Source organism: Lucilia sericata, unplaced genomic scaffold, assembly GCF_015586225.1.
Source record: "Lucilia sericata isolate MDLA Ls3-8-SP2 unplaced genomic scaffold, ASM1558622v1 Contig000208F_arrow, whole genome shotgun sequence".
NCBI lineage: Eukaryota > Metazoa > Arthropoda > Insecta > Diptera > Calliphoridae > Lucilia > Lucilia sericata.
Window position 1 is genome coordinate 327,329 of NW_023994236.1, and position 18,633 is coordinate 345,961.

The 18,633-nt window shown below is 29.5% G+C and overlaps 1 protein-coding gene across 1 annotated transcript in view; it reads right to left on the bottom strand.

The window, feature by feature from the left end:
- Positions 1–12,238, bottom strand: part of LOC119602112 (FERM domain-containing protein 5) — a 243,658-nt gene extending 231,420 nt beyond the window's left edge. Inside the window, exon 1 of the mRNA XM_037953456.1 lies at positions 11,994–12,238. Coding sequence (XP_037809384.1) covers positions 11,994–12,083 — 90 coding nt within the window. The 5' untranslated portion in view covers positions 12,084–12,238. The remainder of the gene's footprint in view (positions 1–11,993) is intronic.
- Between the last annotated feature and the right edge of the window lie 6,395 nt (positions 12,239–18,633).

Genomic DNA, 18,633 nt, shown 5'->3' on the forward strand with positions numbered 1-18,633 from the left:
TGTGCTTTCTTCTGAAACCAAACTGATGGTCAGGAATAATGCAATTATCGTTAAGGTGTACTATAAGGCATTCAAGCAATAACTTTTCAAAAAGTTTTGAGAATATAGACAACAGGCTAACGGTATGATGTCACTTGAGTGACATCTTTCCCCGGTTTTGGTATCATAACAATTTCGGATACTTCCCATGAGGTAGGGAAATATCCTACCTCATGGGAGGTAGATGAACAAAATAATTCTCAGTGCTGAATTGGGCAGGTTACTTATCATAGTGTACAGTAGTTTTCGCTTATAGTTCACAACTACAGTTGCACACTTTTTGTGGACTATAAGCGAATTAGGACTATAACCGAATTTCTTTTCAAGCCACTTTATGGACTATAACTGAATCCTGTTATAATACACATTTTGGACTATAATACAAAGTATGTACTTTCTTCAATAAAACCACCTTTTTAAAAAAATAAAAGCTTATTGTAATAAAAAACAAAAAAAAATAAATTATGAGATCCATTTAAGGCCCGTATTCAGAAAGATGAATGTAATACAACATTTAAAAATTTTCATGCAAAATTTTAAAATAGTTTTCTTTTTTTTCATTCTGAATTCGGGCATAAGTCCTTGAATCCTACTCCTTCTCCATCCAATCCAAACTCTGAAAATAGTCAACCAATATCACCATTCACTTCCGAACCTCGAAAGTTATCTCCTAAAATACCTGTTCTTAACCTTACTACTCCAAATTACGATAATACTGTTTTTAACCCTCCAAATAAACCTGCTACGAAATGTCAGAATCAACTATCATCTAATTTTCAATTACTTAATCAAATTGCACCAAGTTCTGATCCTCCAGTTTCTATCCCTTCAAGTAATCCTTCAATACTTAAAGTAGTACCACCGAAAAAAACTATTTTCGCTGCTCGCTTTGCATCTGAAACTACGACTGATGCCGTTTCACAATATATTAAACAAAAACTTGGCTACGATATCGATATATCTGTTTACAAATTTAAATACTCCGAACAAAGGAGCAAATCATCTTTTAAAATTATTGTTCCCGAAGAAAATTTTGAAACTATAGTTGACACCAATTTTTGGCCACCTAAAGCTATTATACACGAATATATATATAGAAATAATCAACGTTCTGATATCGCTTACTTGCCTTCAGAAAGTATTATTCCAAAAAATTAATATCCTTGCCGACAGATAACATAATTAATATTGTCTATCAAAATGTTCGTGGCCTCAACACAAAAATAAAGTCTCTCTATGCTAATAGCTTTGATTTTTCATATCAAATTATTGTCTTCACTGAAACCTGGTTGAATGATAACAATTATATTCAAGATATTGAGATACTATGTTCAAAATATCAAATATTTAGATTTGATCGATCATACAAACGTGGTGGTGGTGTACTTATTGCAGTATTAAATTCTTTTCCCTGTGAAAGCATAACATTTGAAAACAGTAATAATATTGAATTTATTGCCGTCAAAATCCTATTTAATAATAGTTCCTTATTTCTCACTTTCTCCTATATTCCTCCAAATTCTTCTGCTGATATTTATGAGTTGCACACTTCGGGAATTGCTTTCGCTCTGAAACAATCCAACCCTTGTGACTTATTTATGGTACTTGGAGATTTTAACCTTCCTCATTTATCGTGGAATAAACCTTTGGAACTTAATTACTTAATTCCTACAGTCTCAAATGAATTTGTTCAATCACTAATGATGCTCGGATTATTTCAAATAAATAATGTTTATAACACAAATGGAAGACTTTTAGACCTTGCCTTTGTTAATCATCCTATAGACGTATTCGTACGAAACTCGCCACCATTGACATTTCCTGAAGATGTTCACCATCCTACAATTGAAGTTGAAATTTATACTCTTCGTAATAAATCTCTACCATCATCAAATAGAAATAAATTTAAATATAATAAAACATACTGCCTCCATCGTACTGATTATGTAAAACTAAATTATTTATTATCTAACGTCGTTTGGAGTACTATATTTTCTGGAAATAATTTTGATGTCATTTAATTTCACAAACTGTTCCTAAAACGATAAAACGTGAAAAGAAAGGCCCACCTTGGAATAACTACCACTTAATAAATGCAAAAAATAGGAAAAATAAATTTTACAAAATATACAAAAGATCTGGCTCCATAATTGATTTTAAAAATTACTCTGTGGCACGCTCTGAATACAATATCACAAACAAACTGGCATATAATAATTACATTCTTCGTATGAAATCAACACTAAAAACCAATCCTAAGTCGTTTTATAAATTTATCAACTCTAAACGTCGAGCCTGCCATTACCCAAGTTTCCTAAAGTTTTGTTCCCGTAGTGCCGATGATGATCTATCGATTAGTAACATGTTCGCAGACTTCTTTGCTACAACATATTCTAAATCGACATTTGATAACATTACTCCTTACTCCTCTAATTTAATGCATTCATCGAATATACAATTCACATTCATCCATAGTAATACCGTTTTATCAAACCTGAGATCATTAAATTCTTCGTCTTGCCCTGGCCCTGATGGTATACCTAGCTGCATCCTGAAACATTGTGCTGAAACGTTGTATGTACCTCTTACGGATATTTTCAATAAATCTATTGAATTAGGTTATTTACCAAGCATATGGAAAAAATCATTTATAATTCCTTTATTTAAAAGTGGAAGCAAACTTGAAGTATCGAATTATCGTGGAATTGCTAAGCTGAATGCTATTCCTAAACTTCTTGAAAAAATTTTATCAGACAATCTATCACATCAAGTTTCTTCATTACTGTCTACATGTCAGCATGGCTTCTGTAAACATCGTTCCACAACAACGAACATCCTCGAGCTCACAACCTTAATAAATGATGGTTTAGTAAATAAGCTACAAACAGACGTAATATATACAGATTTTAGTAAAACATTTGACAGAGTGAACCATAATATGCTACTAAATAAATTATCGCTAATGGGATTTAGCTTTGCAGCTTTAAATTGGTTGTTTTCCTACTTATCCAATAGAACACAACAAGTTAAATTTAGAGATGCCACTTCCAAAGTTATTGAGGTCCCATCTGGTGTTCCCCAGGGAAGTCATTTAGGTCCAATACTATTTACTTTATTTATAAATGATCTCCCTAATGTTATTTCTCATTCCAAAGTATTAATGTACGCTGACGATGTCAAAATCCTAAAAACCATTCGAAACTCTAGCAGTCAACACTTACTTCAATCCGACATCGATAAACTTTCGCAATGGTGTAAAATAAACCTTATGGATTTAAATATAAAAAAATGTAAACACATGTCATTTTTTAGAGTAAGAAATTACGACACCAACTATTTTATAGATGAATTGCCGTTGGAAAAAGTCCACAATATTAACGACCTTGGAATATTACTAGATCATAGGCTTAATTTTCGTGATCACATTGCATTAACTGTCAATAAAGCGAATGGTGTTCTCGGATTTATGAAACGATGGTCGAAAGAATTTTCTGACCCATACATTACTAAACATCTTTATACATCTTTGGTTCGTCCTATTCTTGAATATGGATCAATTATTTGGGATCCCTGTTATAATATCCATTCAAATAGTATTGAAACTATTCAAAAGCAATTCTTAATTTTTTGTTTACGTGGTCTTGGCTGGAATTCACTCGTGCTACCGTCATATGAAAGCAGACTCAATCTAATAAAGTTACCAACACTAAAAAGTCGTAGATTAATGCTGGGTATTTAATTTTTACTTGGATTAATACGTGGTAATATTGAATCGGAGTTTTTGCTTGGTAAAATTAATTTTAATGTCCCATCTCGACCAACCCGTAACTTTCAACCGTTGAAAATAATGTACTACAGCTCCGTGTACGCTAACAACGACTTCTTTCGCCGCATATGTGAAAATTTTAACAAATGTTATCATTTAATAGATTATTCGGAAAGTAATGCTAATATAAAAAGAAAAATTGTTTTGCATTTAAATTCCTAAAAATTTGTATATAACTTTAGTGTGTAAGGATTTATATTAATCTATAGACCAAATAAAATAAAATAAAATAAAAAAAAAAAGACTAAGCTCGTAATTTCAACAAATAGATATCTACTGTGTAAAATATCTAGTAGGTATCTTTACCTCTTTGGTAAGTACATAAGAACAAATAATTTGTATGAAATTCGAAAAAAAAACTGCAAGTGAATAGGGTTGTTTTAGCTTACATCCGTTTTTGGCCTTTAAGCGGTATGGACTATAAGCAAAAAGTTCTTTAATAATTTTATCTATACCAGGTGATTTTCCTGCCTTTAGACCTTTGATTGTCGTCATCGCGGTAGAGAACCGGAATTTTATTGGGCGTGGAACCACATTATTTATAATGTTTGCACTAATAGAAGAATCTGTATCATTTTCAGTAAACATATTCTCCAAGTGATTGGCGAGTGCTTTAGTTTTTTCTGCCGTATTTCTTGCCCATTGACCATTCTGGAGGCATATGGGTGACTCATATGCAATAGCTTAGTCAGCTTTCCAGAGACTATATTCTGTTTTCTTATTAGGGACTAAGTTTTTGAGATATTTTCTCAGATTAGATTCTTCTTTGGCACTGATTAAGTTTAACCTTTATGTTTGGAGATCGCGATTGTTGCCATTGACGTCTGAGTGTTCTCTTTTCATTAATAAGAGATTCAATGTTCCTAGGACATTTCGAATTTTTGTAGTCTCCCAAGGTGACTGGGGGTGTAGACACTTTGACAGCATCTTATAAGATATCCATAAATCATCAAATTCTAACGAGTAGTTTTTCAGAAAATTTTGATTTCACCACAAAATAAAGTCGTTTCTATTATTTTTTCCACCACTGTATTAAGAGCTTTTTATACATACCAAATTTTTTTTATATACATCGATTAAATACAATAAAATAAAATTAAAAACATGAAATATTACATAAATCTATGCTTCGTTAATATTCGGGTTTTTCTTCTTGCGAAGAAATTAATTGCTTCAACTGTTCAAATATTGTGTAAATAATGGACGAATTTACATTATGATGTTCAAATAAGCTCGTGTATGACGTGGAATCATTTAAGAAACGAATCTTTAGAAAAAAATTAAATTGTATTTTTCCATTATGAAAAAAGCTATAAAAATATTGGTGAAATATTAAATATGAAGCCAAATACTGTCATTGACATTGTACAAACGTATAAAAATTAAGGCCACATTCATAAAAAACTGGATAGCCAAAAAAATTGACACTTAGGAAAAACAAGACAAATCCGCGCTGCTTACTACTCAGTTAAACTAGGCTTAACTTGCTGTTAGATTAAACTCGGAACTAATTTAGGCGGACCTTACCTGATAATTATGTTTTTCAGTTATGGATTTAAGAGCCGTTAACTTTGTTAGTATTGCCAACTTTTCAGTCAAAAACCTAAACAATGAATAGATGTTTTTTGCAAATATTACTTTTGTAAAATGAAAAATTAAAATAAACATTTAAAACAATAATAATATTGATAAAACAAACCAAAAATTACTATTTAATTAAAAAAATTATTTTTCTTCCGAATTGATTATTTTATTGTTTTTGTTGATTTGTTTTTGATTTGATTTTGTTTGATTGGCCAATAACACTCTGTTAAACTAAGATAATAAGTAACGTAACTCATTACTGATAACACAAAATATAGATTAAAGAAATAATGTAGATTATCTTTATCAGGAAAACCCGCCCTTAGGGATTAAACTTTAATAGATATATAATATATCGGATCTTTTATTAGAAAAGCATTTATAAAATTTGAATTAATGTAAAATTTTAACAGATAAAGACATATATAGACATTCTAAAATAATACCGTTACCAGTTATCTATAAAAATACCAAAATTTCTAAAGCGGAAAAAATGTGTTCCTAATGAGTTTTTTATTAAAAGTGCCCACATTATTTACCACGTATTTTACACGCTTCTACATTAAGTTCTCTTTCTTGTATAAAGACCTGAAGAAAATTTGTTTCTATTGAAGAAAGAATATAGGGACTTTTTTGGGAAAAACCTAAAAATATGGCACTTTTTACATGTTGCAACTTTGAATGCGTCTAACTTTTTATAGGGACAAGATAACTGTCAGAAAATTAGAGGATATTTTTAAAAAACTTATGGCACTCCATAGGCCCGTCACATTTAAAAAACAAAAAATAGATCGGGAAAATTTAAGAAAAAAAAATCTTCTCATGGATTAGTTGTAATTTAAATTTCAGCTCATTCCTATCATAAATGGATTTTTAGCTATATAAAAAAATAATACCCAACTTTGAGGGGCTACCCACTGGCCCCCATTACGTCCTAGACCACCTACAACTGTCAATCAAATCGAAAACCTCAGCTCCAAACATGTGAAACCCATCAATCATTGCTATAAAACCAATCGTTTCAGAGGTACCGAATTATTTCCAAAAATAGAAGTTTCTAAACAACTGTGAGTCGTTGGCCTGTGTTATTAGTTGTTTTGGTAATTTTTGTAAATGTTGTTCCAGCTCAATGAAATTTGATTTGTAGCTTTACAAAATCACAACAAATACTATGCGAAGGAATGTTTTATTAAGGGCGGATTTCTTACTGCTCAGTTAACCGTCTTGTCTATATCCGAGCATAATTACGTACATCAATGCCCAGCATACACGGGTTATACAATTTATATGGCTATTTCATCTTTTTATACATTTCTAGTGTAATTTAGATAAATTATTAAAACTAATTTAATAAAACGCCTGTGCTAATAAATTAAATAGTTTTTGATCACATACCATTAAATTTTAGGATTTTTTTTAAAGTTTACCCATTGTTTTCCTATAAACAAAAATACCATGTGCAAAAAACCTACATAACGTATAACGTTATGCAGAATTTGACTTTGTAAAATTTTGACTTCAAGAAGCTATTACTCATAGACGGAGAAAGATAATTATACAATTTTTTTTCTATATTAATAATTGAGGTATATAAAATCGATTAGGATTAAATAAATTGTTTTCGTTAGTAGGGTGGCCTCCGGTAGGTTGGTGGTTAGTGTTCCAGTCTGGTAGACCGGAGGTGGTGGGTTCGATTCCCACCTGAGGCACTGGTTAAGGAACGCACAAAAGGCCCAATAGAGGCTTAGGTGTATTTCTTCGGATTTGATGTATATACATCTTCCATTCAAACTAACTAACTAACTAGTAGGGAATTTATTTTCAAAAAAAGATTGGTAAGTCATGGTCAAAAATTGAAATTTGAAAATTCAAACTTAAATATTTTTGTTTATATAAGAATTAAATTATTATAATAAGCATATTTTTATTTTTTAAGCCATATACAATGAACAAAATTTAATTCATCAAAATCGGTCCATTTTTCTAAATGTTACAGGATCCAACACATTCAAATTTATGAACTATGACACTTTACTCTGTATTTTTAACAAAATTTGTTGTTTACTTAAATTTTTTATGAGATACAAGAATATATCGTCACCTGAAACGCAAACGGCCCTAACTAACCAAAAATTCAAAATCGATTTTATTGTTGATTCCAATGTATTGCATCAAAACAAATGTCCACACCAAAAATTGGTCTCCTCCAACCAAAATTATCGATATTATTGACAAAAAACAAAAGGCCCTATCTACAAAAACATTTAAATATTGAAGGTAAAAAGTCCAATTTATCCATTTTTATATACGCCATTGTCAACTATCATAACAAATTATAGGTTTCACTATTAAACAATTTGTTTAATTACTACAAACAAATCGCGCTGATAGAAACAAACTTTTCAATTTAAATAGTTTTTTGCACCTCCTGTAAAATTTAAAAATGTTAGATAGGGCCGTTTGCGTTTTAGCTGACGATATGTAATTCAAATAATAAAACTAAAAATTTATAACGAAAATACAAAATATAGATTACACTAGGTTTAACAAAAGTTGTGTTTTGTTGCTAACGTTCAAAGGCAATTTCATATAAATTTAAAGTTTATAAACGTGTAAAATTATACAAGTTAATTTTAACGTCGATAAAAGTGCTACCAATTCAAAAATAAAAATACAAATATTAATATGTTTATTTCAAACAATAAAAAATATTTTAAAATAAAATTTAAATCAAAGAAAATTACCAAATGGAGTGATGCCAAGTCAGGTAATATTCGTTTTGATGCTAACTTTAAGCGTTAGCAATCATTGATAGCAACAAAACACAACTAAAGTAACCAGTTACGTTACTTATGGGGCTTTTTCTGATATAGATAATCTACATTCTTTGTTTAAACATTGTTTGTGTTTTTTAGTAATCAGTAACGTTACTTAGAGCGGGTTTTTAAGATAGTAATCAAATGCCAATTAATAATCAGATTAGTTAATCTAAAAATAAATTTAATCTTATGTTAATCCCCTTTGATGTTTTTGAGTACAAGATTAAACTTCACAGTGTTGCCATACAAAACAAGAGAAAACTTCACTGTTTGTTATCAAAACAATGCATATTTTATAAAAAGAAGAAGAAGACAATTGTAAATTTAATATGAAAATTAATGAAAACTTAAATTAAAAACAAAAAAATGTATTTTGAAGTGTCCATAATTTATACTAATCAATAAATAGAACATTTTAATGTTTATATTTATAAAAATTTTATTAATTTTTTGCATCAGCTGTTTACACTTTTGCATTTCGTGCTTAAGATTAAACCACCTCCATTGGGCGCTTAAGCTTGCAAACAAAATTAACTAATTGAGTACTCAAAAACATCTTTCGAGGATTAATTTTAATTTAATCGTTAATCTTTCAACTAAAGATTGGCCCTTATTATATTAGTTTAACTGAGTGTTATTGGCCAATTAAACCTAAGTTATAAGTGAGAAAACACAATCAACTAAAACAATAAAATAATCAATTCAGAAGAAGAAAAAGTGAATTTTTAAGTAAATATTAATTATCAATATTATTATTGTTTTAAATGTTTATGTAAATATTTTTCACAATTTTTCATTTTACAAAAGTAATACATATTTGCAAAAAACAGCTGTTTATTGTTTATGTGCTTGACTGAAAAGTTGGCAATACAAACAAAATTAACCGCTCTTAAATCCATAACTGAGAAACACAGTAATCGGTTAAAGTCCACCTAAATTTCTTCTAAGGTAAAGTTAAGCCACGTTTAACAGAGTTGTAAGAAACCCGCCCTAAGTCAACTTTTATAATGAAATAACTGAGTGAACCCCCGGGCACGAAATCATACTATACCTATATAATCATAAAGTAAACTTAACTAGTTGACTTTTCGAATTAAAAAACAAGTTAGAGTGCTAAATTCGGCTGAGCCGAATCTTAAATACCCTCCACCAGCTACTTTTATATTAATACTTTTCTAATTGATCAAATATTTGTAGAAATAAGTTTTCTCATGTCTTAAATAGAAAAATCCCAGGATTTAAACAGCTTAAATCTATTACAATTCCATGATTTATTGAACATTACAAACGCAATTTTCTTTATATTTTTATAGCGCTTAGCGATATTTGTGTGAAATTAAAGGATTTTCAAAATACATATATATAATCTACACAAATTGATAATGCAACTAGTTAAATACGGTTAAAGTGCTTTCAGGGGCAGGACCTAGATATGACCAATTATAGTCCGATCGTAAAAAATTCTTTAAGCTAAATTTCTGTACATAAAAGCTATATTTCAGTAAAATTTTATATCTATATCGTAATTTAGTAATAAGTAATGTGTGTTTAAGTGATTTTCGGAAGGGAACCTTGTATGGGACCGACCGCACCCATGTTATGAGCCGATCGTGAGAAATCTTGAAATAGAATTTTTGTATACAAAACTAATATTTGTGGCAAATTTTGTATCAATAGCTTTATTTGGTAATGAATATTGTGCATTTAAGTGATTTTCTGGAGGGGACCTAGTATGAGAGCAATGACCAAATATGGACCGATCGTAAAACAATTTTATAGTGTAATTTATGTATATAAGAGCAATAATTTTGCTAAATGTATGATATCAATATTTGGTAATGAATTATGTGCGTTTAAGTGATTTTCGGGAGGGGACCCTGTATGGGAGCTATGACCAATTATGGACCGATCGGAAAAAACTTTCACAGTAATATTTCTGTGCATATGGGCAATACTTATACCAAATTTTATATGGATATCTTAATTTAGTAATGAGTTATGCGCGTTTATGTGATTTTCGGGAGGGGACCTTGTATGGGAGCTATGACCAATTTTGAACCGATCCAAAAAAATTTTCACAGTAATATTTCTATGCATGTGGGCAACTTTTATACCAAATTTTATATGGATATCTTAATTAAGTAATGACTTATGCGCGTTTAAGTGATTTTCGGGATGGGACCTTGTATGGGAGATATGACCAATTATGGACCGATCGGAAAAAACTTTCACAGTAATATTTCTATGCATATGGGCAATACTTATACCAAATTTTATATGGATATCTTAATTTAGTAATGAGTTATGCGCGTTTAAGTGATTTTCGGGAGGGGACCTTGTATGGGAGCTATGACCAATTATGGACCGATCGGAAAAAACTTTCACAGTAATATTTCTGTGCATATGGGCAATACTTATACCAAATTTTATATGGATATCTTAATTTAGTAATGAGTTATGCGCGTTTATGTGATTTTCGGGAGGGGACCTTGTATGGGAGCTATGACCAATTATGGACCGATCCGAAAAAGCTTTCACAGTAATATTTCTATGCATATGGACAATACTTATACCAAATTTTGTATGGATATCTTAATTTAGTAATGAGTTATGCGCGTTTAAGTGATTTTCGGGAGGGGACCTTGTATGGGAGCTATGACCAATTTTGAACCGATCGGAAAACATTTTCACAGTAATATTTCTATGCATATGGGCAATATTTATACCAAATTTTATATGGATATCTTAATTTAGTAATGAGTTATGCGCGTTTAAGTGATTTTCGGGAGGAGACCTTGTATGGGAGCTATGTCCAATTATGGACCGATCCAGAAAATTTTTCTCCGAAAGAATTCTATTGACATAAGATTTTAATTTGTAAAATTTTGTGAAGATATCGACATTGTGATGGAAGTTATTAACGAAAAACCCATTTTCCGGGAACATGTACTTTTGTATGGGAGGTATATGAAATTGTGGACCGATTCTGGCAATTTTCTGCACGGATCAAGATCTTGTGCAGAAACGAATGTATGGTGATTTTCATGGAATTATCTTGCATAGTTTTGGAGAAAATTACATTAGAATGTGTAAAAAATGCTTATTTTTTTCGAGGTTGTTTTAAATTTTGATTCATAACTTTTCCCGATGTGAACCGATTTTGCTCATTTTCAATACCAAACTGTACCGGATAATAATGAATATTTTGGGTGAATTTGGTTAAATTATATTGCTTCGTTTTAACGTGAGCGTGTTTTACACAGACAGACAGACAGACGGACGGACGGACGGACGGACAGACGGACATAGCTAAATCGACTCAGAATTTCATAAGGACCCAGAATATATATACTTTGTTGGGTCTCAGATGAATATTTCTTGGTGTTACACACGGAATGACAAAGTTATATATACCCTCTATCACCACTGATGGTGGTGGAGGGTATAATAAATGTTAGACGGGTATTAGTCACTTAAATTTACAGCACAGGAATGACCTATTTTAACAAATTTATTTGAAATGATGTCCTTTTAATGTTGTTTATTACATGTACATAACTATGTATATTGATTTTCTTGATAAGTACACATGAATACTTACTATTTGAACCACTATGTTTATTTACTACAATTGTTTAAATTACTTTATTTTATAACAATTCGAATTGTTTGGATATGCTTTTTTACATTTTAAAAATTATAAATAAAATTAATGGTAGAAATACCTGAAATTCGCATTCAAGAATGTCAGCATCTTCAAGAAGTCGCACTGTGCATTTATAAACAATATTGCTTTCGTTTTTATTTTTGAACATTTCACTTAAGATTATTCTACTTTTAAATTCACAAATATTGCTTCCTACTGAAATATATTAACACAAATTTTAGTTATAAACTTTTATCAAAAATCTTTGCATTGTTTTAGGCGTTTACGTCGTGTTTTAGTTTATAAACACATAATTGGACCAGATACCTGCGTCAAGCAAAATTGACAGCGACGGCTGACATTATGAATATTGCGGCGGCATAATATCGAGACTTTGCCGGATAAAAAGACATAAAATAAACATTAAAGGCCATATTCATAAACATATGTATATCAAAGGTTTATAGAACACATTTTGTATGAAAATTTGATTTATAAACCTTTGATAAAAATTTATAAATAAGACCCTAAAATTTCAAGAATTTAATAAATTACAAATGAGTTAGTAAATATTTCTAGTTATACTAAATTATTATTAAAAATTTTAGTTTTTCACTACAAATTTAAATGCTAGAAAAAACTCTAAAATTTCGTAATTACTTTTTTCAACATTTATTTAGGAACATTTTGTCACAAAATTTTTGTGACAGAAATAAAGCAACTAGCAAAATCACGAACATGAAGGAAAAGCAATGTCGAAAAAACCCCTCAAATTAAGATTCGTGCGTGTCTTGCTACTTCCTAAGTATTTTAGTATTTTTTTGATACATTTTTTTATTTAAATATTTACTTAAATAATTAAAACAATATTTAATATAACAAATATTAAAAAAATAGATTTATTCATTTATAAAATATTTAAAACAATAAATTAAGAATTTTCAAAATGGCAACTCTTACACTCATAATTTCAAAAAGCAGGCATGCCTTAAAAGTCTCAATGTAAACATTCAATATTTTACGAAGGACATTTAAAAGAAAATTGAGAAAAGCCCAGGGGGAAAAAGTCTCATGTAAATGAGAATTAAACAAAATTGAGAGAACTAAACGCACTCACAAAAGCTGGAGGCAGCGTTGCCACTGACCAAGTTTTAATCCTACCAAATTTTTGTCAAAAAACTACCAAAATTGTTTAAAACCTATAAAATTTCGAAATCATATAAAACTTTTTTTTGAGAAAAACATGACTTATTTATTAATGTATTTTGTAGCCTATGTGTACACGGTTATTAGATCTAACAATATCGGCAGTCTATTGTCCGTCTCAATTTACAATTGTTAGCATTTGCTGAACATATTTCAGCAATCTTTGTAAGATCTGACAATCATGTATCACAGCTTTAACAACACTTTTCAAAGTTTTATGATACATTTTTTCTTGAGATTATTTTTAATTTATGTAGGGAAACGTCCTTGAAGATATGAATTTTCTAAAACCCAAACGACATAGCAACAAAACAGTTTTATATCTTGTACCTAATTTCATGGATTGAAATTATTCGATTAAATTTACTATATATAATGGTTAAAATCGATCCAGTACATATCGGAAAGCTCCTGAAAAATAATTTTAATGTTAAAAAATGTTGTAAACAAATTTACCCTCAGTTTGAAGCACCCAAAATCATATAATATTAATATGGACCTGTTTTTGACAATAGAGTTCTAAAAATTGGCGACAATGTGCATTTTGATGCAGTGGACCATTTTCAGTCAAAAAGTTGATTTTCAATATTTTGGTTATTATGCCTCTTTTCATTTCAGGTGACTACTTAGATACAATTGGTATTAACTATTTTTTTGTTTTAAATTTTAGACAAAATTTTGATCTATTTCCCTTATTAGGTCCTTTTCAAAAAATTATGAAGAAATTTGTGATAAAATTAACATAAATTGTTTTAAAAAATTAATGACTCTAGAAAAATCTGTAGTTTTCAAGCCTTAAGTCCTGTTATTAGGCGTTATTCCGAACTCCATTTAATGAATAAAAAAAAAAATACTTAATAAAATTTTGATATACAAAAATTTTAATATTTTAATACAGTAAATAAATGTATAATTAAATTATTAAAATTCTTTTAAAGTATGTATTTTGTCAAACCTACCAAAAATCGATTTAAACTACCATCCTACCACATGAAAAAAACACGGCTACGCTGGCTGGAGGTCCACACCACGCGTTCTACGCTTCTTCGCATGCTACACGCCTGTCAAAAAAGTTGAATCAATGTTGCTGTGTGCTACAAGCATAGTTGCCAGATGATTAGGGCGCCAAATCGTGAAATTTCGAGAAGAAAAACGTCAATTAATTTTTCCTAATCGTCGTTAAATCGTCAAAACTATTTTCCATACATAATATACATATTTGATGGTGTTTCTACCTTTATTTTTATTATTTATTTTAACTGTCGAGACATTTTTATCAATTTTGATAGTTTTAGTTGTTATTATCTGTTTAATTTTGAAATGCATTTCGAAAGAACTGATATTGCATTTTTGTAAACTATTTGATATGAATATGTATGGGATGTTTTTAGTATTCCATCTTTTTGGACGATTTTTTCTTTAAATATTTTTTTTAATATATGGGCAATTTCGTGTCAAGTGACCCAACTCAAAAAATCGATTTGGATGAAATTTGCACCACGGTTAGTACTACTGGATAGTAGGCCAAATACAGTTTTTCAGCTCTATCGGTCCAGAACTACCGTAGTTAGAGGGGATCAAAGTTGGACATTTTGGTCATACAGGATCCTTTTTTAATAAGTGTAACTTTTCACCTATTGTTCCTACAGAAATTGTCCAAAGGAGTTTAGATAGTTTTTTCTTCTTCAACGAAATTATGATTCCCTTTACTCAATAAAAGCCTCCTTCCACAATCAATTTTCATAGTTCCACAATATACTGCTTGAGTAGGTATCGTAAGTGCTGGTCACAAAAGTATAATTGGTTTCGCTTTTACGACAAGTATTAGGCCAATATACCTATACATTTGTTGTAAGTTATTATAATTCTTAATTTTATTAACATATTTATAGAATATTCTGAATATGCTTCGATTTGCTTTTAAATATTATATAAAATAATGATAAAAATTACGAAAATTTGTGCAAACATCCTGTTTTAAAAATCGTCAAATTTAGAGTTAAAATCGTCAATGGGCAACAGTGGCTACAAGTTACAAGAACAAAAGCGTAGGATGCCTTGACGCGTAGAATGCTTAAAGTAGATTTACTTTCTCCTTTTGCAAGCGTCATAAGCGTCGGACGAACATGTCAGCTGATATTGATAATTTATATTCTATTTTGAATGTGTATTATCAATTTTAATAAACTAAAAAGAGTTAAATTGTGAAAATATAAATAAAAAACTCAAAAAAAACGCGCAGTTCTTTATTAATAATGCAAAAAATAGACGCTTAAGAAGCGTAGCATGTATCTTGATGCGTAGGATGCAAAGAAGGTATGAAAAGCTCGAAATGCTTTGATGCGATAACGCGTAGTGTGGACATCCAGCTAAAACATAAAAATTATCTTCGCGAAATTGCGAGGATATTAACACTTAATAGTTTTTCTAATCACTTAAACTTAATGTTTCATTTTAATTAAAACTGAAAAAGTAAAGTTCTAAATTTTCGTATTGAAAATGAAAACAAGTGTTTCACATACTTTTTTCTTTTTCCATTAGCGCAGAAAAAATAACAAAAAGACGTGTTTATAATATGTTTATCATTTGAAAACAATTAATTAACTAATATTTTCATTCACTTGTATATGAAATCCCACTAAGACCTGGTTCACACTGGCAAACTTTTGTTGAGAAACTTTTGATTTTGTGTGTGAGAGAAAGAGATGGTTGATATTTCTTTCTCTTTCTCTCACACACAAAAATCAAAAGTTTCCCAAAAAAAATTTCCTAGTGTGAACCAGGTCTAACAACACAAAAAAAAAATAATGTACTAAAAATGAATATATTATTTAGTACCTTTTGAACAACTGTGTTTATTTTTGAGCTTCTACAAAAACTGCATGGCCACATGTCAACATTTGATCAAAACTTGTTTGTGTTAGTAATTTATTCCAGCAATCATTGAGGAAGAAGAAGCATAAATTTCATTTTTATTTAGATTTTGCGACGGTAACATAATTTTTTTACCGAATAGTGATAAAAAATGTATGAAAAAATTTTATGCGTTATGTGCCCTGCCAGCAATTTTGTAGTCGACTACGAGAAAAATTCACTTCTAGTTTACTTTTACAGACTGATTATAAGCTAACTACAATGTAATGCAGAGCTGTCCCGAAAATTTCTGGAGTGAATTTTATTTCAACATGTTTTCTCTTGTTTCTCTATTATTACGATTTTATTTGTTAACTTTAGTAGACTGACTATAAACGAACAACAATGTAATGCAGAAATGTTCCAAAATTTGGTATTTATTAACGTAAACAACCGACTTTTAAAGACTAGCTACAAGCTAACTATCATATAATGCGGGAGTACCCCAAAATTATCTGGAGAGCATTTTGTTTCGACATGTTTTCTCATGTTTCTTTATTATTTGGAATTTTGTTTTACATTTTAGTCATTTTCTTGTATACGTTGTGAAATTAGAGTCAGTAAATTGGAAAAATTAATTATAAAAGGTTAAATATTTCAAAACTCGGTCCCTAAATTCTAAATTCTGCTGATTAATACTGTAAATATAATACATTAACAGTTAACATTACACATAAAATTTAAAAATTTATTTTAGATTTGGATCAATGGGACTCATGGAAATAATGAACAAATCATTCATAATTTTATGGATACCGGTGTTATTATTAGTTCCCCTGCAGAAAACTGATGTCTATTAATTTTAACGAACTAATATCATAACTTGTATTAAAGCGAAATGTAATTTAGATAACTAGTAGTTAAATTTTAAATATATTTAACTAAAATTTAATTAATTAATACAGTAGGGAATACAAAAGAAAACTATTACTTGACTTTTCTGCAACTAACTTTAAGTTAGTTAATGAAGAGTTACCTTCAAGCTAATTTTTTACAGTCTTATGCAAAAAAAAAACCTTATTATGACCTTAAAGTGTACATTAGTTAACATTATTAAAAAAGTATATGCAAAAACAGTATTTTAATTAAAATACATTTTAATGTTTTTTTAGATTTGATGCTGGCAATACCATTATTTTATTCTGTCAATATTTTCATAATGTTGTATATGAATTATTAGTTCATTTGGTATTCGTCGTGTCTAATATTATTTTTTTATGCTTTTATATAAAATAATTGTTTTTAATAACATAAAAATAGGGTTGTATTTGTTTATTTAATAAAAACAACGTATAAATCAAATAAAACAACTAATGTAATTGCAATATTATATTTTGATTAAAGAAAGTAATCGAGTAACGTTTTCTTTAAATTTGCATTGATATTTTACACATCACTAAACTATTTTATAAACAATATTTATATTTTTGGCAAAATGAAAAGAAAAAATATGGAGACAAAGCCTGAAAATAAAAGGAAAAGTGTATCCATATTGTTTTTTATTTATTTATTTTTTTTATAATTTATTTAAAAAATTAACACAACAATATTTTTCACAAAACGTCAACAGTTATAAATTGTAATAAAATAATGACATTTGACTTTAATATAGGTTTAAAGTACGGTTGAACCATTATTAACTTCCGTATATTTAACAATGGTTTACTACAGGTATTTTAAGCTAATTATCGTTTTTGGATATACTTTTATCGAATTTAGCTAAACAACGGTTAGTAAGCATGTTGTAAGTTTTTTTTGCATAAGACTGTTAGTAACTAACTTTAAGCTAGTTGAAAAGTCATGCCGAATCGGACAATTGACTACTGCGTAGGACATCGCCATGTTAAAATAGTCAGTTGGCTCCATTAAAAATAATGCAAGAATCAACCATAACTAGTTGATGAAAAAGTCGGCTTTTAATGCATTTAAAGTTAGTTGAGTTGCTGGCAGGGTGTCTATACTGTTACACATACATACAATTTTTACCATTATTATAAATGCAATTATTTATTTTTTGAAATTATTTTATTTTATTAATGAAAAATTGTTTTATTAAAAAAATGGATATTTTTCTTTGTATATTTCAAGTAAAATTTGGTACTGTGCCTGCAAATAAATTCGAATATGATTTTTTTTCATTCATATTTCATTTACCTTGCGGCAAAAAATGTGATGTTGTCTCACAAAAAACTAAATAAAAATGAATTTATGCTTCTTCTTTTTCAATGTATGCTTCTTCCGCTTCAATTTCAGTTGAAAATCAAAAGTGTTTTGATTTTCATCAAACCAGTGCGTGTGAGTTTTTTTTCACTAATGCAATCAAAAAAATCCTGTGTGTGTGAATTTGTTTGACCATTCCGTACAAACATTTTCTATTGCGGAAGTTACCCGTATGAAACTTCCAAACGTGCTAAAAGCTCGCCAGCGATGTTGCGGAAGTAAAAGAATTCTTGTCACCAGTCGGGAAGAACTGATGCCGAGCTGGGGAACGATGCCGAGATGACTCTTGGAAGTAAGGTATTGCCAAAGACTCTTCGAGATGTAACTAGGAAGTCACTCCTTGAAGTGACAACGTAGTATCATCTAGAAGTGTTCCTATC